The 26,688-nt window shown below is 38.4% G+C and overlaps 1 protein-coding gene across 9 annotated transcripts in view; it reads right to left on the bottom strand.

Annotated features, from left to right (window-relative positions):
• The window catches only part of GRIP1 (glutamate receptor interacting protein 1), a 323,862-nt gene that overhangs the window by 216,511 nt on the left and 80,663 nt on the right, over nucleotides 1–26,688 (bottom strand). For 5 of the 9 annotated variants that reach the window (XM_032105198.1, XM_032105208.1, XM_032105199.1 and 2 more), the window contains exon 1: nucleotides 6,302–6,833. The exons of 2 other annotated variants lie outside the window; for them this stretch is intronic. In XM_032105198.1, the coding sequence (XP_031961089.1) occupies nucleotides 6,302–6,434 (133 nt within the window). In that variant the 5' untranslated portion in view covers nucleotides 6,435–6,833. Of the gene's footprint in view, nucleotides 1–6,301; nucleotides 6,835–26,688 lie in introns of those variants that run through there. 2 more of the 9 variants (XM_032105209.1, XM_032105200.1) reach the window with 2 other exon arrangements.

The raw sequence follows: 26,688 nt of genomic DNA, 5'->3' as shown, positions 1-26,688 counted from the left end.
ATTGCTAGCAGGGAGAGTGTTTACACTTCATGCAAAGAATTGTATAACTCAGGTCTCATTATTTCAGTGCCTTAAAATAAATAAGCTATTTTCCCTCAAGTAACTCCAAAGCAATGTTTTACTACCCATGCTCTGTGCAGTCCCAGGAGGCTAAGGGCCACTTGTAGAAGAGCCACAAAGGGTCATTTAAAAAAGCAATCTTATTACTAACAAACTTAAAACTGGCTGTTGCACCACAGTTTCAATGAAGAAAAAAAAAAAAAAAAAAGGCTTTTATGGCCTGTTTCACATATAATGAAAATGTTTCACCAAAACCAGCACACACCCGCTGCCTGGCAAGAAGAAATGCATTGCTCCAGTTCTGCAGGGAACCCCACAGCCTTGGGTTTAGGTGCCTCACTGACACGCTGTGTGGCTGGGTATCACACTACTGCAGCTCAAGTAACGACACTAATTTAATTATATTTGAATTATATAAACAACATAATGCAGCTTAAGCCACCCTTCAAACAGACTAAACATCCACAAACACAAGCCTCATCCCAAGGCTTGCGTTTTTTTACTAATATAAAACACCAAAGGAGTAAAATAAGATTTTAATATATGCATATTCCTTACATGCTTAGAAAACCTAAATAATTTCATGGGAGGCTGAAGAGCTGCTAACTGTCTTCTTTTTATTACCTCCTCCTACTAGCTTGCTTGTCTATAAAATAAGAATAGTATGAAATTCTTCTCTTCCACTTGGGTTCCATGGGAAAGTACACTTTCACTAACAACCATGATGAGCAAGATAGCAGATAAATGGGATCCTCTCCAAAACACATACATACCTCACCAGAAGTCAAGCGATTCTCTGCAAGAAGATGGTTGTCATGAAATATAAAACTGCACTAGATGCAATGACCAATTGCTTAAAAAAAAACCAACAGTTTTTTAAACCATTTTCAACATCTATGCGTGTTGAAGAAGATAAAAAGCAAGAGAAACAGCATGAGGGTAGACCTTTATCCAATGCCAGTCTGAATTTTATCCAAAATGGAAAATATTGCAATTGTTGCATGAGAAGTTTTAGGGAAGTTTTAGCAGTGGAAGCAGAGACAATCACTTGCTACCGCTTTTGTTTCATTCAGAAAACCCTGAATGGGAAAGTTGACACTGCCTGTCCCAGCAATAAAGCTCAAATACAGCAGCTTCCTTTATCACTGTGGCTGGCCTGCGAACTGACACTGGATGGTAGCCCTGTGATGACAGAGTCTGTCTGCACATGGGCATCGCACCCATGATGAACTCGAGGTGCTGGGGCTATCCACATCTCAGGAAAGAAGTGGCTTATGGAAAACAGAAATACTCAAGAACTGCAGTCCATTAACGAAAATCTCCAGATTCCAACAATCATAAAGCAGTTATTAAGACAAAGGAAATGAGAAGTTTTAATAAATTTTAGTTATTTTTTAAAAATACTATTTTCATTGTGTTTTCAAAGCCTGCCATATCCTCTCCTCAGGTTACCAAGCCTTTTTTTCTTGTAGGCTTCAACAAGTATTTTACCTTTACTTTTATGAAAGCTGAGATTTTACTGTACTGACAAGATCTGTGATAGGTGAAGTACAACCCCCACAAACATGCACATCCAGTTAAACTGCAAACTAGCAACACACAATCACTGTAAAATGAAAAGCAGCTGTCCTGCATTCCTCACCCTTAATATCAATTAACATCTTTGCAACTTGAGCTAGAGATATTCAGTTCCCTTGTGTGACTCATAAAATCATTAACTCTTCTGCAACCCCAATCAAATCTATGAGATTGCTGCAAACAAGAACTATATGTACCAATTCACAAAATGGAGAAAATCTTGACAAGAGTGATGTTGCTACTGACCACAGCATTAAGAAACCATAGGCATGTCACTCCCCTTGGTGTTTTGTCTCATGTATTTAATACAGCTTTAAAACCACCTCAGGTATGAAACACAAAGGCATTCACTCCTAACATTTTGGCAGCTATGGTGTGGGAGTTGTTGCACCATAACACTGAGCTGTGTTGGAGAGTAACGCCCAAGCGGAGTTTTTCTGCTGACACCATCCCAATATCCCAATATATCATATCTACAATATTAATTTTAATTAATCATTCCCAGATTTCAGTCAACAAAGAGGACATTTTCAATTCTGAGTCACATAAAACCGTCAGTTTCTCCTTTTCTACCTTATTTGCTAGACTAGGAGTTAAATACCTTACCTTCACTTTCCAGTGATGACATAGGAGGGAGAAGGGCAAATTAATGGAAAGATCATCACATGTATTTAGGGGACGAATTCAAAGAGGTTGAGGGTCCTAAACTGAGGAACCAGACGATTCTCACATCAGAATTGTGAAATAATTAATAAACGGCATCAGAGAGGGAAATGATATGTGACTTCACTGCAGATGCAGACCATGGCATATTACTTTGTCTAACATATCAATGCTGTTGTTACACAACATACACTAGGCTTTGACAAAGGATAGAAGAAAGTTATTCATTGGACCCTGGTGACCAAATGGAACACTTTAAGGTCAAGGCTAAAATCATAAGACCTTTCAGGTTAGTGGAGGTTTACTAGTAGAATTCTTTAAACATTGCTTTTTGGGATCATTACTTAATATTGTCATTGCATCTACATAGAAAGTAAAATCTTTATGCCAACAGACTATGCTGTGAACCATATTGAGAAGAACATCATCATCATCATAAGAACCACCAATGAGAAAAAAGATCTTTCAGGAGATGGATTACAGACACCAGAAGGAACATGTAAGACAAAATTTAAGACTTCTAGACCTGCATGTTTCATGAAACCTGTGAAGTTCCAAAATCGGTTGGAAGAAACCCAAATCCTTCCAAGTGTTTTGAAAAATAAAGACTTAGTGATTAAATTATTTTAGGGTGTGGGAAGAAGTGTTTGTTTTGGTCAGAGGTGACCAAGTCGGGCTGGGTCCCAAAACCACACTCCCACTCAAGGCTAGGCTGAAACTCAAAGGTCTTGGCACAACATCTTGACTTCAGCAGTAGGACGTATGTCATCTTTGGGAGCATTCCAGGAAGTTCTGATATACAGCATTCCTGATGGTTTGCAGTCTCTGTAATAGTAAGTGCCTTTTTCATGCAAAGCCTCATTATAAGGAACAGGTTCAATGACAGTGCCATAATGCTGCTCAAGATAAATATAATGCTTTTTAAAGTGTTTTATACAATAAGCACCAACTTGTCTGAGTAGGTTGGGTAGCAATTTCATCATCCACTATGTTCACACTGCAAAGTATCACTGAAATGAGTAAGATGCCTGCACTACTAATGTCAATATGTGCTTGCGTACCAAAATTATTACTTCAGATTTTCTAGCATTACATAGCACAGACACTTCAGAAAGATAGAAGAGCTGGTGTTGCATGTTAAAATAAGGTTAACTATTAACTGAACACAAGTGGATGAAATGTCCAAGAAAAAAGACATCTGCCTCAGGAGCTGGGGTATCTTTTTTTACCCAGGGAGCTTTAGGCAGCATTGCACATTCCCTTCATCCAGCTGCATCCCAATATGACAGCTAATATGGTCTTCCATGACAAAGTTTCAGAGAAATAAAGACGGTGTACCAAAAAGCGGGAGCAACAATATCCCAATATCCAGGCACAGCTGGGCTGAGGACAAACTAAAGCCACCTTTTTCCTGTGATTCCCAGAGGCCTGTTCTGGTTTTAACTTTGTTGTCTTTGTTTGATCCTGTGGTTATTCTAATGCAGTTTCTGCATTTTCCATTAATTCTGTCTCCTCGTACAACACCCTAAGCCATATTACAAATGGGGGAAAAGAAACAGTAACAAGCTCATAAAGTGATTGTCTCAGACAATCTTCAAATGTACTGGCTAATTGGATATATAACTCATAAATGATGATGGAGAAGGGATGCCTAACAATGTAGAGAAAGGAAACTAAATCTAAAAAAGCTCCAGCTCCATTCAGTTGAATGAACAATAGGCATTTGATTTCATTAGCTCTGATATTCTAAAAATCGTACCAATAAATACAATCTTTCCTGCAAGCACACATTCTTCTAAGCAAATGACTGCAGAAGGAATGGCTATTAAAAGCTCTGCAATTACTCTAAATTTGTACTGTAAACAGTGTAACACCAGACCATAATTAAATTAAATATGAAACATTTCATTGTCCCAAATACATGCAATTCAATTTGAAGAGAGCATTTGTAGTAGCACCAGCAGCATCTTTTCAGATTTTGCACATTGCTTTAAGTAACTACCACACCTATCCAACCAAAACACTGACACATAAAGCACATGGAAAGACCACACAAAAGCACTTGAGGAGAAACTCTGCTTGAGATGGTATCTCTATAAAGACTGCATGGCTCGAATCTCCTGTGACTGCTTGGTTTAAGTAACTGTGAGAAGTAGCTAACTCCTTGTGCATCCAGCTCCATAGGGCTGCGTGCTAATTTGAGTTCAATTCAGTCTGAGTACTTGAACACTGTTGTAAACACCACTTCAAAATCTGACACACATTTCATCCAGTCTGAAATACTTATGACCTCCACAAGCAGAAGTGTATACATTCTTTCATTTTCTTAGTAGAGTAAAAGGAAAAACCTATTAGACATTTGGCTCAATCTTAGTGCCATACATTAAGTTAAGAGTTAATAATTTATTAATCATCATTCAAGAAATCCTTATTACATTTGACAGTTTTTGGAGGGGCTTTGCTTTCTTCTTTAAAGGACCTTCAACAACAACAATCGGCTAGGGAAATATGTTGACATACGGCTTTGACATGTTCTTTTGATTTACATATTAAAGCAAGAAAAAGTTACATGCTTTCACTAACATATATCACTTTCAAATTTTTCACTGCTAAACAGATTTAAAATTTTTAGTTCTAGTGTAGCAGATTTTGTGTAGCAGACTTTATGTCACTATGTTACCCATTATGATGCAATGCCCCCCAAACAGGTCTTTTTCTTGCAAGAACTCCCTCTTAACAATATAGATAAATTATATAGTTTAACATTATCAGCATGATAAATTTTCTTAAAAGTGGAAAGCAAACAAAATTGTATCAACGAGAAGCCCAGTAAAAAATCAATCACCCTACATTAATTGTCTTTTGGAGATAGGCAAGCATGGCACACTGGGAGAAAGCCAATAAGAACAATTCTTTTGTTTCCTAATTTTCCACAAGATAGCAGTTCTCTGGTGCTGTAAGGCACAATCACATTTCTCATTCTATCTTAAAACAAATGTAAGGTTCTTATGATTTATTTCAGCAAAGTGGAAATTGAGCAAAAAAGATACTGACAGTCACTCACATGGTACAGAACTACAAAAAAGTGCATCAAACTTCAGCAGCTCAACAAGGCACAGCTTTACTGCAAAGGTCCCAAATCAGTGGCCCAAACAGCAGAAACAGGCAATTTCTGTGCATTGCTGGTTCTACTGCTACCACCTTGCCCTGACAATGCTGCACAAGACCCCAGGCAGGGGCTGAGCATGGCTTCCCTCCCTCCTACCCTCCCTGTGGGCACCTCTGGGCACATCCCCTCCTCCAGAAGACCACGGCACACCAGCAGCTCTGCAGCCTGTACAGGCACAGTGGACAAACTCTAAGAAGCTGCAGGGTCCAGCACACAGTTCACACAGGGACTTCTGAGCAGGTGGTTTATTTTGGTTTTGGCAGAGCTGCTGAGTGCCAACATGTGAGTGCCAGCAAACAAAACCCCCACTTAATTCTCCAGGAGTGGTCCTGGACCTGCAGCGAAGAACCAGCCCACTCAATTTACTCACTACTGAAAAGACCAGGTCACAGCAGACACTTAATAAACCGACTCTCCCTCAATACCAAACATTAATCATCAACTTCAACTTACAAATGAGTGCTCGCTGCCTCTGTAGTGCTTTAAAAATATCCACACAGCTTTCCGAAGGCACTCTACAAGGGTTGCCACCACCCTACTCGCTTCTCAACACAAGTGTTTTAACAAAAGGTTTCCAGCAGTCAGACTGGATTAACTGCATCTGAAATCTCACCAGGGTCTGCAGACAGACCCTCTTTACTTTGAGAGCTTCTGTGCTACTTTAGATGCTTTGTATTGTTCAGCAGCAGCAGAAAAAGCCCTCACAGGAACTGACTTTTAATACATATATGAGGCTCAGGTTCTAGCAAGGGAGGAATATTTTTTGCGTTTTTGGTAAGAACGTATCCCTTATCACAGCCAAAAGAAAATGAGGTTATGCAAAATACTTACTTCGAAAATGTTCTGAGGCATAATAGTAGACATCCTCATAGCCCTCGTGGTAATCCTCCTCTGGCCGGTACTTTTTGCCTTTTCTTCTTCTGGATCTTCTTATCTGCTTGACAAAGCCCAAGAAGCGCTCCATCTCCCTCCTCACTCACAGCCCCAGCCAGCAGCCCCCTTCGCCCTCTGCTTAACAAAGAGCTGTCCCAGCATGAATCAACCGCAAGCACCGGAGCAGAGCTGCAGCTCCCACCAGCCGCTCCGGTACCATTAAACAACCCCTCCCTTATCTCAGCTGTGACTAGGAAGCATACTGTTTTCCCTTTTAAAAATAAAAAGGGATACACACTGAGACACACTTTATCAAATCTATTGACTGGAATATTTCCACCTGAAAATAAATAAAGGGTGAAAGCATTGAAGAAAAAGGAGAATTTCACAATTCCAAGCTGTTATTAAGCAGCAGAGGACAAAGTTGAAGAGACCTGCTTGCCAGCAAGGGGAAGCCCAGCACTGAGAGCTCCCTAGCCTGTGTTTCCATCATTTGAAGAGGGGCTGGGAGGCGGGGATAGATGTTAGTCAATGGACTGAACCATATCTCAAGGCAAAACAGGTTTCCATTCGCCAGTTAAATGCTGCCCTCATATCTACCCGGGCACAGCCTCAGGAGCGTGTTTGATTTCATTTGTTGTAAGAAGAGAAAACACGCCAATCCATTTCTGGCATCTCATATGCTGGATGAATAAACAGCAAAGTGGTTTAATCCGTACACACAGCCCACTCACCGACAAGTGTGTGCCGAATGTGTTAATTGGAGCAGCAGGGAGAAAGCTCGGCAGCTGTTAAAAAATGACACATATACCCACCGGGCATTAGTGTATTCTAATCACTGCTAGATCTAAACACTAAAAGGCACTCCACAGACAGGTCTCCTACAGAGCTGGCCAGGGTGTATGGCAATAGGCAAACAAAGGAAGCGACATCACAAGCACACTATGACAATACTCATTTCAAATCCCAGCAGAGTTCAAAAAACTTTAAAATTAAGGTGCGTCAGATCATCTTTGGCACAGGGTGAGAGAAGCAAAAAGCCTGAAAAGGCACTGGCTCTCTTCTCTTGCTGCGTGCCTGAAACCCACATTCATTCCCTAAGATAAGGCTGGAATTTCATCCGTGTTTCTGATGAAGTTTCCCTCCTGCACAAAAACAAAAGCAGTGACTGCTCAAATCCTATCACACTGACATCTGTCAGGGGTTTTTTATCATAACCACGTTCCCACAAGCCCAGTAAGGTCTCTAGTCCAGCAGGACCTCTCCTGTCTGCTGGTACAAGTCAGGGATCAAGCAGTCACCTCAGTCAAACTATGTGCTGAACATGGTCACTTGCATCCAGGCTCCCAAGAGATACCATTTTGCACTTAAAAGGAAGTCAGAAAGTCTTCCTGTAAAACAGATTTTACAGGTTCATCATCTGGAAAAGGAAGAGCACGCCGAGAATGGATTAGTTTCTGGTGATGCAGACATTTCAGTGAGTCTTTATTTTGCAAAGAGGAAACCAGGGCACTGTTTTCAAAAGCATAAAAGAAGTAAAGCAAAAACCAGGACTGTAACTTAGCAATTCTGTTTTGAAAGAAGTGAGCAGAGATTGATCAATATTAAGTCAGGATTTTCTCGTTTTGAAATGTGACCGTTGTAAGTAAAGGTCAGCTAGACCTCATATCTGAGGATCCTAAAACACACACACACACTGAAAGCTGGAACTGGAATTCTTTTGGGCTTGTTCCAGCTTTCCAGATATTTTAAAACAATATTGTCACAAACCCATACTCATTTTATCCGTAAAAGCTCAAAACGCCCAGCATGCTCCTACCAAGCTCCCCACAGGAATACAGACTCATCCTCCTTGACCTCACCAGCCCTGCTTTCCCGCTGTGAAAATGCAGCCGCTGTCGCTAGCTGATGAACACCCCCAGGGCACCACCAGAACTATTTTTAGTGAAACTTCTATAAGGAGGTTGTGTTTCATTAAAAGTCTGTTTTTATCACACAGCTTTCAACTTTCAAATGGTAAAGACCTTAGAGGAATATTACAGGCATATTACCAAAAATAAAAATGCCAATAAAACTTCACCTATGGACTTCAAGAAGGGATCGCTGTCTGTTTTGACGGTTTCACCACACGTCTCTTCTGTGCTCTGCCACCAAGCAGCAAAAACATTACTGTCACGAAACACGAAAACGAAAGTCGTAGCCTACAGCAGAGGCAACACTTTCTCTTTCCAGAGAGAAAAATGTTGGTTTGTTGCCCCTGTTGAGGACTCTCCCTGACAGATGTGCAAAAAGGTATTTGTAGGTGTCAGAAACCTTCAAGACAGAAGTCTTGCAGCCATCACTGCTCCTTGAAGTTAAATTATTAAGTTCAATTAAAAATGACAAAGCTTTTTAAAAAGGAGAAAATGTAAAACTTTCTTGCTTTTCAACTGTCTTCTAAATGAAAGCTGAAAACTGAAACCAAGCAGACAGACTTGGCTTTTATTAAGTAAATACAACCTTTTTTTAGTACCTCTGTTGCTCAACATGCTCCAGCATAAGCAGCTTCCCCAGTCCTCACCAAGCCCCAGGAAGACTTCGTTCCTTTCAATAACAAGACAAATACAGCAAATAAGCAGATAAGGGAGCAACCAAACGATCTCAAGTAGCACCACAAGCAGCAGGTGCAGCACATCAACTGCCTGACCACTTTCTAGAGAGACCTGATATAAGTTTGGGCAAATTTTGAGCTTTGGAAATCACATCATTATGTTGTGCAAGGGACTTGCCCTTCTCTCTCATGCTCACGAGGTGCATCACATAGCTATATGGCTGCTATAGTAAAGCAGGAAAAAAAGCACTAAATGGTATTATTGGCCAGTGCTCATGCTAATAGCTCCCACCTATGCTGTGTGTAAAGTATGAAGGGACTCTCCTCAGATAAGCAGAGGGGGTTCAAGCCCTGCTGCACTTCACTCTATCCCATCACCTACTACTCTCTACAAAGGCTCCATCTCCTATGCTAAAGATGCAGAAGTAGGCCTGCAGTTTCTAACACACAAACCGACAGTCCTGCCAGCATGTAAATCATACACACATTTCCTTTTACATTAATGCAAACAGCAGAGACACATAATTTCAGAATTTTTACTTTTTTTTTTTTAAACATAGAGCAAGCTAAGCTTTTGATTGGATTTCCTCTGACCTAAAATACTGTGGTATTCAGGGCAATTTAAAGACAAGGAAATACCTTAACTGAGGACATTGTTGTTATATACTATTATGAGTCAGAGCATTAAGTGCTCTACTGTACTCGGAAGATTTCTGAACAAAAGTTTTGTTTCATATGCATTTCATACCACCGCTACTGTTTGCTGAAAATACTGGAGACATTCATTAGCTACTCCTCATACCATACCTGTAAATATTTAATCATAGTCCTACTTTCAAAGGTATACACAGAGAACTCAGTTTCATAAACACAGTAGTCAAAAAAAAATCCTGAATAAACAGCTAAACTCCTGCTTTCCCCATTGCTCAGGATTCACCCTTCTGCAGCTTCTTGTTGTGAAGAACTCATTTCTTAACGAAAATGAACATGGCTCTTGCAACCTTCTGCTTGAAAAGGAATAAAAAAGCAGAAGCTAATAGAGGCATACAGCAGTTTCAGAAAGGCATATTGATTGTACAGGACGAGCAGAGAAAGAAACAAACACTGGCTTTCAAATTTTTAAAATGCAAAGTATCAGAGACGGCAATGAATTTCATCCTTAATGACAAAGAGAATAGGATAATTATGCCCAGAGGGCATAAAATTAGGTGTTGATTTATATTCTGAAGCTGTTTCTGAACTAGAATTTAGAGAATCAATTTCTGGTGTTTTAATCCCACAATAGAAAGTTGCAAGGTAAATATGTCTGAAGCTCTTTGGCTCATCCTTTCTGCCTACTCCATCAAAGCAAGCATTCTATTGCCATTTCCAAGGGGACTCCTTAGAAGAAAGAAGGATTGTTGTGCTGTCTCCAGCATGATGTGCCTAACAGAAATTTTGCCAAGTGACACTGATTAGATAATATTTGCATACTCCATTCTGAGAATTAATTTGTATAAGTTAAGGAGAAGCTCCATCAAACTGGATCAGGTCAGTGACTTACTAGAAATGACTTCATAGCAATAATAAAACACATATAAATAAGATAGTCATTTTTGAAAAGTTGAGCTGAAGCAAAAATGCTTTTGCAGCCACAGATAATTTTCTAGAAGACAGATGTCAGCATTTCAGCTTTAACTTGTCTTTATACCCTACCCAGAGCAAAGATTAGGTTTCTCATCATGTAAAATATCTGCATTTAACATTTTATTTGCACAAAATTAGCTATGCAGTTATCAAGGTAAACTTTCACAAGTGACATTTTCTTATTTTCTTTACTTATTTCTTTACTTATTTTCTACAGCACTTTTTCCAGTATTTGGGAAAAGCAGTAGGAAAAACGTCTTGGTATCCAAGGATAAGCCACTAAGGTAGTAAATATTTAACAAGTATTTCCATTTGAGTGGACTTGCAAACATGATGCTTTGAAACCAGAGCCTGTGTATGAAGCAAGAATCTCTTATGTGTTGTATCATAAATACAGAATGGAATGGGCACCAAATTTAACAGTTTGGGGCAGGTATGTTGCCCCCTGTTCATCAGTATGCTTCAGTGGTTAAAGGAAAAATATTTTAAACAGATGAACCCTCCTACCCTCCTGTATCTCCCTCTGCGTCTCTGGGCAGCCCCTGAAAGTCTTCTGCTGGGGGAAGGAATGCCCCTCACTGGGAGGCAACCATGTAAGAGAGCACACAACGGTAGTTGCAGAGATCTACCTGCTTCAGGTTACTCCTGTGGAAAAAACCCACAGAGTTATACATGGACAATACAAAAATTAGGATTAATATTAACTGCTCTTGGAGGCTGGCTGAATAGAGGAAACAGGCTTTTTCCCAGCTCCCTCAAACCCCTAAACATAAAGATACAGCAAACCTCAAAAGGAAGAACAGATTGCTTCTTCTCTGGTTCTCTTTCAACTGAGGGATGTCTTTATCTGCTGTCATTGTTTTTGAAGACTAGCAATAACTAATAAAGGAACTATTCCCCTATTTGCCTTATAGTATCATCTTGCCTGACCTTCTAGTTTTTCAAGTGATGTTTGTTCACATGTGATAACTGCTCATGTCAAGGCTGCAATTTTTCCACTCTTTGCCCGAAATATCTTGGTGTAAAATGTGAGATTATCTATTTGAAAATTATAAAATGCCTGTAATCTACAATCTATTAAACACTATAGGAACATATGGTCCATACATGCAGAAGAAGTTCCATGTACAAAGCCAATACTGTGTGTGAGGAGTACCTATCAGCAGCCCACCACCCCCTGAGGTACCACTGCCCCACCTGACACCCCTCTGTCAAGCCAGATTCTGAGTACAGGTTTTGTTCTCTTCCTAAAGACATCTGAAAAGAGCATTGAAGGCATGGGACATACTAAATATTACACTGCACATCTCACCTATTTGACAGTTTATATACATGCAGGATAACCAGTGCACTATCTCTGGAATGTTGCTGCAGGAGAACTGGATGGTGATAAAATACTGCTGATCCACTACTGTTATTTTTAAGATCTGATACTTGTTATACACTGTTAAATTATAAGTTTGCTCTGATTTTAATGCATTACATTCAGTTTCACAAGTCATACATTCTTGTTATTCATTGCTCACACAGAATCATAGACCTTTTTTGTCTTCTGCTCCTAAATTAATGCAAGAGTTGAGAGCTGGAGTTCAGCTTTTGTGTCACCTAGTTGTAAATTAAATTAACTGCCAAATATTTTTTTCTTTTCCCTCTTTTTTCCTTTTTTTTTTTACAAGTGAACACACACACATTTTGAATACTTTGAGTTTCCTTATTGTATTTTATCATATATGTTATTTGATATTAACATCATCAATGGTTTTGCTTTTTGCAAAATTTTCTCACATAAATGTGTGCTCATAAATGTGAATGCCAACACAGGGATGAGGGTAAAATAGAACACAAAGGATAGAGGAAGAGGCTACTTTCATTTAGAGGGATCTCGGGGACTCCTTGTGTGTACAATACAAGAATGCTGCCTCTCATATATGGAGAATGCCGAGAAATCTTTGTGGCGCTGTTTTGAAAGGGTCACTTGTCAAGTTGAATTTCATGCAGAGTGTATGCTTCAGGGGAAAAGACACTTTTTTTTCCCCTTCAATTCAGCTAAAGCCGTTTGCATACATTCTATTTTTTTCTCATCTTTCTAGCCTATTTGGCTTTAAGTAAGTGACTAATTAGAATATACAAATACGCATTAACAAATGCTAACTTTACCACCACCAAGGAAATACTGCTCAGGTAAAATTAAGTGCAAAATAAGTTTGAATTTCCTTAATATTTTGTGACACCAATAATCATTCTACAAGAAAAGCTAAGCAGAGCACTATTCCAACTATATGTAAAATGCCTTCAGGGTTAAAGTGGTAGACTGAAATCTTAAAATACTAAAACTAGAACACACTTCTTTGGGAAGTCTGAATTAAAGGTGTTCTCATTTTCTAAAGAAATGTAGCAAATGGCTAGAGGGAGCACTACCAAGATTTTGCATAGTGTGTCTGTTTTATGCACAAAGGATATCTCAAACCAACTATGAAATACATATGAAGAAGTGGTTCGGAATATGGATAGGGTTTTTACTCCTCACTGAGTAAAAAGACATTATATTTCCCTAATTTTTGATTCTTCAACAACTGCTCATTTCAACTCTAACAATAATTAAAATGCACATAGAGCACTGGAAAGAATGAATAATTAATTTAGGAAATTACAGCTGGCCAGAACAAAAATACCTAGTAAATACATTAAATGAAGTTCTTACACAAAAGCATCAAAATAGTTTCTTAGGCTGCAGACCACAGGAGCTATAACGTGCCATCAAACAAGGCTGCAGTAGGTGGGATTTCACAGTTAATTGACAGTGGGAGACCTCTGTGAATATGTTGTGTGAGATTTAAGGTAAATCACAGGAGAATCAATCATTCAACATCTCTTTACATGTAAGAGTTCATGCAAGAGACTTTTTGCTATGGATTTACTCTCTTTTACCTCATGAGATTAGCAAAAAAAGAGTTGTGGATAAGGAGCCTGCTCATCTTCCCACAGATGCATCCTATCCTTCCCCCCATCTGTGGCCACTGACTCACTGAGCAATGAGCTTTAGGTACACACAGAGACATGTATCCTATAGACTATCTCATCCTGCCTCCAAGGGCATGAAGAAGTTTCATTGTAAAACACAAAGTCCAGCATGACACAGAACACAAGAGAGGAGAAACCTCCACATGCCATTTCATACAAATCCTCCTCGCTGTCCATCTGCTGTCTAGTATCAATTCTCTGTATCAGTGATCCTGTATGAAAGACTGAGATTTACAAACTCTGTGGTGCAGAGAAATGCCTGTATTTCCCAGCAGCACAATAATGGGCGTCGCCCTCTTCTCTTACCAATATTTAGTTGTGAAGAGCAGTAAAAACCTTGTTATGTTTCATTATTGAAAACATCCACCAGTCATATACTCTACATTTCTCTGATGAACTAATTATTGCAGCAAGAAACTTCTGTAATTTGTTTAATAAACCGAAGGAGCAGTTAGAAGTAATAAAAGATGGGCAAAACGAAAGAAATCTGAAGGGAAAAATATGAAAAATGTGGAGGCAACTATGAAGCTGGAGTAATGGAGAAGCACCTTTGGGAAAAAAAACACAGGTATCCAGAAAGCTGAGTCGTATCCTGAGCTCCATGTCTTATCAGGGTCAAGATATAGTAGATAAAAGAAAGATTTTATTGCAGGTGAGCTCTGACAAGAAGAAAATTCTGCTTAACTGTCAAGAAAAGACTACTACAGAGAAATTCCTCATTATGATCACAAGAATTTACAATAAAAGACTATGTAAATATATATGCAAATTAAACCATCCATCTGGAGTCAGTGCACTGCCCTAGAGGCACAGGCCAACACGATGGCAATGAAGAATCCAGTTGTTCAGATGGATTAACCCCTTCTCCTTCTCTCCCAATACCCTCCACATCCAGTTTTAAGTAATTCCTGTTGTCCTTACACAATCTGAACCTGCAAGGCATACAAAGTAAAGAGAAGAGTAGAAAGACTTGAAAGGCAAAAAGGACAACTTCACGTGCAACCTCACAGTAATGAGGCCCAAGTACATGTCCGCAGCACTGAAGGATCAATGTTTCCATCCACCAGCTCCCAACAGCAAGGCCCATTGAACATTACCGTGATACTTCATCTCTCTCCCGCCAAGCAGCAGTTTGGGAAATGAGAGCTGCTGACACCTCTTTTTGTATGAGGTTTCACTTCCCTTCTCTCCCCATTCCAAGGGCACAGAACAGGTTCTGCTGTTCAGTTTGTAATTTGTTTCCTAGTTCAAGTCCACCTTTTTCCATCCAGGGGAACAGAAAAAGTAATAAAAAAACAAAGGAAGAGAGAAAATCTGCTTAATGCTGCTGCTAAGAGGTTAACAAAGGAAATACAGACAAAGCAAATGCACACACTTTAAAATTGTCTGCTCCATCCTCCATGAGAACAGCATTCCTGTGTTTGAATGTTAAGAGGCAAACCAAAGGGAAAAAAAAGCATTTCATCCTGGCCTTCTGAATCTCATTTACTTCTGCTACAAGGTTTGACATTTTCTGCTGTAAATTCACTCTTACAATAACAACTTTGCCATACAAAATCGTGGGACTAAATATAATGTAATCACTTTTCCAGTGTTGCACTCTTTACAGGGTAATAAGAGAGGCTAGAACAAATAATTCTGATTTTACTTGTAAAGACTGAGATCCTTGACCTCAGCATACATTTCAGAAGCAACAGAATAATTGAGGTTTCTTGTCTTTGAAAGCTGATAGCTCCCAAACAAAAGATTACTTGGAATTTACATTCTGTGACACTCAGAAGAGACAAAATATTCTGATTTTTCAAATTTCTCTTTAGTGATGCTTTGTACACCAGGATTTACTTCATGCCTCTCCTGTGGCATTCCTCATCAATGGTACATACAAATGCTTTCCAAGCTGTTTACAAGAAGTCATCCCTAACACATCCACTTTACCACACTTTTTAACACACACTTTCATCCTCACACTCTCTGCCCTGTGCTCTCCAGCCAGATCCATACCTTCAGGCATTGCTTCTGCCTTGGTCTACAGGTTATGGGTGCGGGAATTCAGAACTCTTGGAGTTTTTGTACCCTCTGATGTATTTGGTCATTTGAGTAAAAATGTTCATATCAAGAAACACATAGCATTCCTCTTTGTTAATTACGAAAGCCACAGAAAATGAATACACTGCTCAAAAAGCAAATTCCTTATTTCCTAGCACATACATGAAGTGGCAGAGCTTGTAACTAATCACCTCAAGATTCTAGAGACCAAGATACTCAGAGACCTCAGTTTTCACCAATACTAACAAAATGACAAAAGAAAATACTAAGGAAATTTTACACCAGACCAGTTAAATCATTATCAGTCAGTGTGCAAAACTGACACAGATAAAATTTCACTATCCCAAAGAGTTTCATAACTGTTGCAGATGTCCCAAGAAACCTTTTCACTCTCTTAGATGCTCAGAATCCACTTACAGTTCTAAAAGATGCACATTCAGACAGGATGTGTATTTTACAAACTGACTTGTTGATTATTGATATTTGGATTAACATTTTGCTCAGAAGCACTAAAGCAATTCTGTAGACACACTCATGCATTCTCCATGGTTTTATACCACTTTGTGCAGAGTATCACATGGTACTGACTAACAATTAAGATTCTTTAATAAACTATTTTGGAATTTGCGATTCTTCTTTCTCCTCAAAAAAAAAAAATCCCCTTAGGTCCAAATTTAATCCCTTAAAAAAAGATGTCTCAGGTATTTACAATCAACCATCCTAATCTCTACTCTTGGAGTCGTCTTTTCTGCAAATTACTTCATGCACTACTTATTCAGGTGTAGATGACACAATTTTTGCACTGCTATGATACAGGATGTCAATCTAGAAATCTTTTAAGAGCTTAACCTCACACACTGTCCCACTGAGCTGAATATGATGCCTGGTGGTAGCAAGGACTATGATAACGAGCAGCTGCTGCATCAGATGCTCCCAGCTGCGCTGGTATCGCCACATCCTAACTTCAGGTGCAGTCGTGCCACAACTTTTGTTTTGCTTAAGAAATAGACTTAAAAAATTATTGTCACACTGATTTAGAGAAGAAAAGTTTACAAAGTGAACTTTTCTACTGGACCTAAAGATCACATTCTAGAAGCCAAGAGCAATAGCTTGACATTTCATTTTCCAAGAAGTCTAAACAACCACAATAAATTTACAAATGTAGACATGCTGCACTGTTAAATTTCATTTCACGCTTAGTAAGCAAACATTATCAAACTGTAAGTACTGTCATCCTCTGTCTTTTTAGTTAGAAATCTTGTAGCCAATAAAGGTGTGACCTTGAAATATTTCACAGATGGATGAAGTCACTTAATTTGCTAGTCACTCTGTTACACATTTTGCAGAATTGCAAAGTCAGATCACATTTACTCTAATTTCACTTTACAGTAACTTTACAAACTGCATTATCATTAAGAGTCACTAAAAGTGCATTAATGAACCATGTGTCAGAACTGTCATGAAAAATCCAGTTTTGAAATTAAAAATGCTGAGACAATGCAGAACCTAATTTTTTTTAATATATGTTGTACTCCTAAAATTATTTTTAGTGCCAAAACATAAAAAGTAAACCTGCACGCTGTTTTTGTGGAGATTCTAGTACACTGTCAAAACCAAAAGTTTGGTTTATGAAACCAGTGGAAATATATGGCCTTGTGTGAAACATGATGAAATGTTACAGAACACAGGTGTAAATACATCAGGATTTTTCATGTGGGCTGAGTCTACTCTGATGCTTATTTTTAAAGGAAAACTAAAGGAAAAATTCAAATGCTGTTTTCTTAAGGGATAGCTATTGTTTTCTGATACTCCTACTGTATTTGATACACTACACCAGTCACTATATAAAACAACCAAATATATACAACTATACACCTTTTTTAATGATTTAGTTAGCTAAAAAAAATCCTGTTCAGTTACAAGACATAGTAATTCATTACCACTTCAAATCTTACTGAATACACCAAATCACAATTTTTTCAGTCTTATTAGCAAATAAGAAGAGTAACTGAATAAGAATTGCCATACTCTGAAAAGGACTTAGGATCTCTAATGAGTTGTAAACTACTGTAAATAAACAAGTTGAAAAATAAGCATTTTGCATCTTTAAAGAAAAATAATAACAAGCAAACAAAAGTTAATTTGAAGTACTGCTTGGCTGCTTCTATGTATGTTCTTTTTTTTGTCTCAAATGATTTTCTTCTGAAAGATCCACCATCTCTACCCCATAAACACATATCCCAATAACTGATGCCCCACAGGGATAGAGCTAGTTTGAAATCAGAAAGACTGTAAAGAATAAAATCGAACTCCACACCACCACATCTGGAAACAGACATAGCTTCCTTCTAAGTTGTCCATGGTTTGGTTTTGGATATAAAATGCAAAATATCTCAACCAGACTCTCTCTTGGTCACTATGTTAATTGTTAAATTTTGGTTACTGTTACCTTTAAAAACACCTTCTCTGAGCACTGGCATCGACTGAGTTCAGTGGAACCAAATGGGAAAAAGTCAGTGGGAAAAACTTCCATTGCCTGAAGTCGATGCCCCATCCCTGCAAATGCACGAGGTTGGATGAGGCTCCGAGAAACCTTATCTAGGGGATAACACCCCTGCCCATGGTAGAGGGTTGGAACTAGATAATCTTTAAGGTCCCTTCCAACCCAAACCATTCAATAATTTTACGACTTAGAAGTCAGATTCTGATTTGAAGCTTTAGCGGTTACTTTACAACAACCAAAAGGAAATGGTAGCATGAAAAGGCAGCCGGGGAATGACCCTGTCTTTTGCAGCTCACATCCTTGATGTCATCAACTGTTATACATGAGTCCAAGAGCTGAGAACAGGCAGGTACCCGCAAAAGCAAAGCCTGCAAGAGTTGGAGGAAAAAATCCAGCTTGCATAGCTGGCTTTAAGCTGTTATCAGTTCTTTTACACAGTGTATTTGCACACAGAACTGACACCTGCTACAGTGCCAATTTTTTTTTGCAAAATGAACATAGGAATGGAAGAATTTCTGTTGCTAATTTTGGAAAAAGTCTAATTGTCTGGTTTAGGAAGACTAGTCTATACTTCTTAATAGTGTGTACACCAGTGGGTTAAAATCAAGTACTATACTAATGGGAACATATTAATTATTTATGAACATTTATGTCCTTCATTTTACCTAGTGTATTCAATAACCTCTTGAGGAAAAGATAAAAAATTAAGAATCACATTTAAGCTTATCAAGCAAGGGTTTAAATTCAGTTTAATGAGATGGGTTCTATGTGCCAGTCCAGTCAATCTTCCCAGAATCCCTTCTGATACCACTTCCAAGAGGTGAAAGGGAAAATGTGACACTGAATATTAGCTTGGCAGCATTGTTTCTGAGAACTACACTGTTGAAGGCATTGTGTGCCTATTAATATTTCATAAGCTGCTTTAAAACTAGCTGCTGGACTAAAGTAAATGAGAATTTCAACTTGTAGTTCAAGCACAAGTTTAAAGCACACAAGATTTAAGAGACAATCTTGAAAATGTAATTTAAAGACATTCTTCAAGTCAAAAGACAAAATGCAAATAAAATCAGACCCTTCCCTACTAACTCTTTGAATTTATCCTTCTCCTTATTTTTCCCACTTCTACGTACAATATTTTGAAGTCCTATACTGGCAATATTGTTCAGCTGATCGAGTTCAGAATCTTTCGATCTTTGTCCAATGAGAAGCTAACCTATCAAGTGGGCTAACATTCCGAAAAAATCCGTATTTCTAAACAGAGGGAGGAGAAAAACACAAGAAAACCAAAATACAAGCCCATTCACAAAATATAAAGGTGAAAAAATGTTCCATATTCCTGTGAGACATCAGCTCATGACTGAGGTAGTAGGACTGCCTCTTCACTCTGAGTAGAGCACTGCTGACTTTGAGCCAACCAGGAAAACCTCACTGCTGCCTTTCAGGATTCAAACGAGGACAGACTTTCTAGCAGAGCCTGTTGTAATAGGACGAGTAACAGTTTTAAACTAAAAAAAGGTCAATTTAGATTAGATATATGGAAGAAGTTTTTTACAATGCTGGTGGTAAAGCACTGGCACAGGTCACCCAAAGAGGTGGTGGATGCCCCATCCCTGTCCACTGTACAGGGCTCTGAGCCACATTATCTAGTTGAAGATGTTCCTGCCCATGGTGGAGGTGAGGGATGTGGTGGGCTACATGGCCTTTAAGGTCCCTTCCAACCCAAATTATTTTATGATCACAGTGATTCACAGAGTTCCGAAGGGTACCAGCACCTTGAAACTATGAAATAATGCATATGGCTTAATCACTGGCTCATCCTACCACTATCTTTACATTTCTCACTCATTCATATTTTTTTGCCCCTGCAAGGGCAGTCTGAGCTCAAAGGGCCAAGTATCACAATACCACAAACTCCAGGACTTACACATGGACTGACAAGTATTCACCAAATGAAAAAAAATTTTGAGGATTTTTTTAGTGTCTCAGCAAGTTAGTAAATAGTGAATGTTCCAGCAGATAAAGGCACAATACTTGAAACAATTTAAACTGGCAGCAAAGAACTGCAGGGGGTTGTTTAGAAACGGGGTTGTGCTAATATCTGCGTATATTTGCTTAAAAATGTATGCCAAACAATGTTAAAATTATGCTAATAGCCTGACTGCAAGTGAAGAAATGCAATATTCAAGCCTCAAGAAGACCTTCTTCCAAACTCATGTGTATTTATTTTTAACGGGCACATCAACATCCATTAAGCACAAAGAGAATTAATTTCTTCTTCCCAGTCACAATTACGGTTAATATGAGTCAGACTCTTCCAGTAGCTTCAAACTGGATCTAAAATAAAGGATCAGTCATCTGTGATTATTTAAAGAGCCCATGGCACTTTCATGTAAAACAAGTGACTACTGGACAAAATCACAGCAACTGCCGGTAATTCCACTACATTTTCATGAGGTAGGTTTCCTCAGTATTTCAACTGGAGATGTGATGGCTTGGTTTGTTCTAATTCTACAGTCTCAAAGCAACTAGTCATCATCTTTGAGAACTCATGAGGATACAAGACTAGAAAAGGTCAACTTCAATCTTTAAGCAGAGGGAGGGAAGGAGAGGAAGATCTTTGTATGATCAGTATTAAACTTTCACTCAAGAAAATACTGAGATTAAAAAATTAAACTGAACAGTTAAACAATAAATCAACAAACAATGCCTGGAAAAAACTGAACAGCCAACCCAGATCTCTCATGATTAAATCATGTCAAATTAGCAGCAAGACACGCAGACAGAGCACAACAGATGCCATATGTGCTAACTAAACATTCTCACAAGTATGTAATATATGTCACTCTCTTAAAGAAAGTTTGCTTATGTCAGGGTGAATACAGAACTGACTGGAGAGCTATACTGAATCCAAACAGAAAAGAAATAATTTGGAAGATGTGGATCCACTGCTATTCAATATTTTATTTTCTATACATTACGCATATGCAATCTTTTATGTGCAATTTCCATTTTTATCTATCTAGGTCATGAATAAATCCCAAGACATCACCAATCTTAGACCAAATGCAAGCACTCTGGATGAGCAGATTAGAATAGAAAATAAACAGATTGAAGTAATCATCTGAAAGAAACAAGATGCCTTTCAATAAGGAGAAATGCAAGATATTCCAATAAGCAGGAATATGCAACTATATAACCTGAGGATGAAGAACAAGTGATTAGGTAGGCATTACCCTGAAAAGCATCTGGTGACCACAATCATTCAGTAGTTAAACCCAGCTCACGGCACCCACTATGGTAAACTACTCAATCATACAGATATATTTAATAGCATTATAGCACACAGAGTTATTTCTCTGCTCTCCTACACTGGTAAGGTCTCAACTGGATACTTCTCTCCACAGTTAAGATGTCAGAGTTTAAAAAAAAATGTGGGCATGGATTAAAGATGTGTAAAATTTAATCAGAATGAGAAACAAAAAAGAAGCAGAGAAGACTGAAGTGGAAACAGAATAAACAGTACAGAAACATCAAAGAACATGAAAAAGGAAAGAAAACTTATTTTCCATTTTCTACAGAGATGTCTGGAAGATTCGGGTGGAACATAAAATAACACATTCAGCAGATAAGGGCAGTGAAATGTGGGATGATCTGTCAGAAACCCCAAGAAATTCAACTAAAGCAAATGCCAAGACTTGCAGCACAGGCACCAATTGGAAAGAAAAGCAGCTCTACTGAAAAGGACTGAAGGCTCCTGGCTGACAACATGTTGCACATCAGCCTGCAGGGCATCCTTGTAGAAATGAAGACCAACTCCATACTGGGCTGAACCAGTAACAGTGCAGACAGCAGGTAAAATGATGTGGTCCTTCACCCCAACTCAGCACTTGTGAGATGGCACCTGCAGCCATTTTGTCTCATCTGGAGCACTCCAGGGTAGAGACAGTCTAAAGCCAGCCCAGTGGAAGGCCATGGCAGTGACCAAGGGCTGGAGCATGCAGTGTATGGAGAGAGGCTGAGGGGCTTGAGTTTTAGTGTCTAACCTTTACAAAAAAGATTAAGGCAAATCCAAGTGCTGTTTTCAAGATTATGGAGAAGAGTGAGCCATGCTCTTCTCAGAGATTCACGGTGGAGGGGCAAAAGGCAACAGATACAACTTGCAAAAAGTGAAACTCCAATTATTCTAATTAGATAGAAGGGAGGAAAAAAACCATGGCAGGGTGGTAAAACTTTAGAGCATGTTTCTCAAAGAAGAGTTACCATCCTTAAAGTTATTCAAAATTCAGCTGAATAGGGGCCCTAAGCACTTTGACTCAGCTTCAAAGGTGGCCCTGCCCTGAACAGCAGGCTAGACCAGGCAAACGCCAGAAGTTCCTTCCTACCTAAATTATTTTAAAATTCTTCTACAGTGTCTGTGAGGAATGACAAAGATAGCGCCTTGGGCTAGGACAGCAGCTATACAATCTCCAGAGGTTCATTCCAGCTATATTTTTCTGCAGTCCTGAAGACTGAAAGGCACTAATAAATATTCAGACAGAATATGAGTTTTCTCCCTTTTGCGTGAACAGTGCTTCATTCATTTTAGCTAATGGGTTATAAATATAAGCAACTATTGTGTATTACATACTTAGAAATTTGACAGTAATAACATTCAGAAATTAATTTTAGATACCAAACTGCATGGAAAACAAGGGGAAAAAATATAGTGGAGAATGTTACAAAAGGCAGCATTTAAAATAACATTTTCAAATACTTCCTTATCCCCTCTGCAACTCCCAGAGAGGCTCTCAGGCACATTGCTGACAGTCAAAGCTGGAACCTTCTCTGAGTGCTGGGCTGACAGTCTGTAGTGAGAGAGGAATACATGGTGCACAATCACTTTAAAAGCCCTTTTTAACTTTCAAGGCCTTAAAGGCACAAAAGACAAAGGGAGATTGGTTCTATCACATAGGGAATTTACCTGTGGATAATCTAAAAATATTCAAGGCAGGGAACAAAGATCCTTCAGCTGATCACCTATGAGCTTTCTAAAACTAATTTTACACTGGAAGTATGATCATACAGCCCTATTTTCTGTATCTCATGGAGTTTAGAGACCAGTGATGATGTATGCAGTCCACTGATGAGAACTAAACCTTAAGCTGATACCTTCTGAGAAAAGAAGTGAAGGTATCATAAAATCAAAATTCTGTAATTTCCTTTCTCATACCTGGAGATCATTTTGAATGTGCAAATGCAAAATAAAAATGCTTTATTAATAAAACTTTACACCAACACAGATTTCCTTAAAGGTGCAGACATAATGCTTTGTCCTTACTATAAAAAAACTGTTGATAAATGAAAGAGCTTGGTTGGAACTGCTTACATTAATCCACTAGTGGCAGGAGAGACCACAGTAATATCAATTACTTAATGTGACTGATTTTGTCACCTGAAAAGAATAAATATTGCTTGGATGATCAAGATCTATAGTTTTTGACATATCTTCTGTAAGAAAAAAAACATGATTACCACATGAAATATTGGCCAGCAGACTATTTTTTCGTAACTCTTTTAAGAGGCAAGATTGCCCTTCCTCCAATTAAACCTGTAAAAAAGTCTTTCAACATTATAGCTCAAAGAATAGTCCAGACAGTTCCCAAACTCTGTGAAGAAAGTTCTTTAGATGCATCTCACAGGCTGGGAAAAAAAACCCCTTATTTTCATATAGGCAGAAAACAATAAAACGCTCATGTCGCAGTTTCTGTTTCTGAGAAGCCTGAAATCTCGACCTGCATATAAACATCTATTTTTATGACTATATATACATATTTCCTTTTAGAGTAATTCTTAGTATTTCTGGTGATTCAGCTACATAAAGTATGCATACATACATATCAACCACAGAGAATAAAGGCAGATCTTTAAATTTGAAAGTGTGTAGGTATAACATGAAATAAATTAACAATTCTGCAACAATTTAAAGTTAATTAAGTTTATATTCCCTTATCCTCCAGAACCTATATACATGTGTATAAAGACATGCACACACAGATGTTTTACTGAAATATGGAATTTAGATTTTAAAAGCTTAAGATTTAGTAAGATTTTGATAGCTACATACTTATCTGAGATTAGCTTTTCTTACTTTTACCACGGTAAACATTTGAGTTCGTAAAACATGCTGTTACCCAGGAAACAAGAACAAATGCATGTGCAATAGGAATAAAAATTCAAAACCCTTGGATGAAATTATATATACTAGAAGTGAGTCATTTTTCTCTCACTTCCCTACATCCAAGCTAAAGATTTCATCATACTATAAACAATGTATGCATGACCTCAGTAATAACTTAATGGCAGGAAAAAAAAAGAAGGGTTACCCCTCCTACATAATAGGAAAACTGGGAAAAAAAATTTGATCCTTTTATATTTTGTAATTTTTCAGCAATCATTGCTGGAAGCTTTATCCTTCAAAACCAACTGGCCTCCTGTTAGGAAAATGTTAAACTAAAGGTACAAGAGAACAACACAACTCTCAGAAGTTCACAGAAAACTACATTATTCCCAACAAGCCAAACTGAGGAAAGTGCCAAGATGCTTGACAGAGGCTCTCTTCAGTATGAATGGTCACCTACAAGAAAAGAAATTTCTGCTTCAACTTATAAGGGCAACCTAGTTTGCAGGTGCAAAGTTCCTGGGGTAGGATTTTTATGGTACTGTATATCTTCTGGGAAAAGCAGAAATTGTCACAACATTTTTATGCGCTATCTGAACATGACATTTAGGTACTGAAAGAACAAGGCACACAGTCAGACAGCAGTCTTTGTCAATAATGATACTTCTCATGTAAATGCTGTTTGATTGGGTGGGGGCTTTTGAAGATTTTATGCACTTCTAAATTTGTGCACCTGACAAAAATAAAAACTCCTTTTCTTACATTGCCCATTCTAATTAAATTAGTTTGCTTACCTGTATGTTGCAAATGGGTACTACCAATGATTTGCTTAATTTTTGAAGTATATTCCTTAGCAAACAAGAAACTCAAGATAATGGCTGCTGGAAAAACTGGTGTAATCTGATCCCATAAAATAGTGTATTTAAGAGACATGCCAGAGAGGATTCTGATACACCGACTTACGAAAGGGAGGCAGGTTAATACCACTTCTCTTCTGAACACTGCATTTAACACACTTATATACCTTTGCTAATTTATGAGCTCTCACGCCTGGGCTAAACTTGTTACTAGACCAGGAGAGATACAAAAACACTAGCTGGATTAAATTAAGGGCTGTAAAACTTCGGTGGATTACTTAGAGCTAGAAAACTTCATGAAGCTGCACAGAGTACTAACTAGACATTCTAAGGGTAAAACCAGAAATGTCACCAGGCAGAAGCGTTTGTGGTGAGCGCTGCATTGCAGAGGTAGAAAACACATCAGGGGGTTTGTTGTTCTCGTTTCTCAAACATAAGAATCCTGATCCATCAGTTTTTATATTCTGCAGTGCTATTCTAATGACTTCAAACACTTCCAAGTTCAAAATCAGTGAAAGCTATCTTTTAAACAACCCAGAACACATTGAATTCTTTTACCTGGAAAATAAGAAAAGGCCCTGAATAACATCAAAATAAATGCCAAGCCATTTGGTGTATTCAAAAGGCAAGAAAAAATTAAAAGTTACCGAACAGGCTAGAAAAAATAAAGCACTAGAAGTAACCCTATTAGTTACAAACACACTCAAACATCAACAGCAACTGCACGTGTTGGAAAACATGTTTTTGTCATGTTTAGAAAAATTACTTGAATTATCATAATCTCCAGTTGTCTTTCTAATCACCATTCCAATAAGTTTGTATAACTTCTCATACATTAAATCCCTCTATGCTGCTTAGTGCTTATCCCCCTTGTCTTTTGCTTGACTTACAGACGACTTCTGCACTCTTGCCTTTTTTCTTCCTCCTTTCTCCTCTATCCTTCCCTTAACCTCCAAAAATCTTTCTTCTCTTCCAAAATCAGTTTTATCCCTGTAGTTGCCCATTCTGTTTTCAATAGCTACTTTTCTTTCCCATGGAGAGGTGTTCCGGTTTGGTCAAATTTAGAGATACATCCTCTGAGAGAAGGCGCAGCCACCCCTCCCCCCACCAGGTTCAGGAAAAATAAATATCCTTGAAGGAAAGTGAAGGAGATAAAACTATTTATTTAACAAACACACGGGTAAAGGATAATAATGCTAAATAATAAAATCTCTCGCTGTGGAGAAAAAGCCTGGGAAAAGTGTTAGAGTCCTCCCTTCGGTCTCCTCGGAGCTGGAGCTTGGCTCAGGGCCAGGCCCTCTGTGCTCGGTAGAAAGTCCTCCTGATGTGTTCTGATATGGAAGCAATCCACGGAAAAAGGGAAAAATCTGAAATTCCAGGGAAGGAAAAAAAAGCTCAACTCTCAGTCTCTCTCCGGAGAAGAAGAAGAAAAACCAAAAAAAAAAACTGGCTGAAAGCTGGCTGGGAAAAAGAAGTTGCTATCTCTGTGTGACCTTGAACAAGCTGCAAACTGCTTTGAAAAAGTTTTGCTCAAGTTTTTTCCTT

Source organism: Corvus moneduloides, chromosome 4 (genome assembly GCF_009650955.1).
Source record: "Corvus moneduloides isolate bCorMon1 chromosome 4, bCorMon1.pri, whole genome shotgun sequence".
Classification (NCBI taxonomy): domain Eukaryota; kingdom Metazoa; phylum Chordata; class Aves; order Passeriformes; family Corvidae; genus Corvus; species Corvus moneduloides.
The sequence above is the reverse complement of the archived record's forward strand: the minus strand, read 5'-3'. Positions and strand labels throughout refer to the sequence as shown.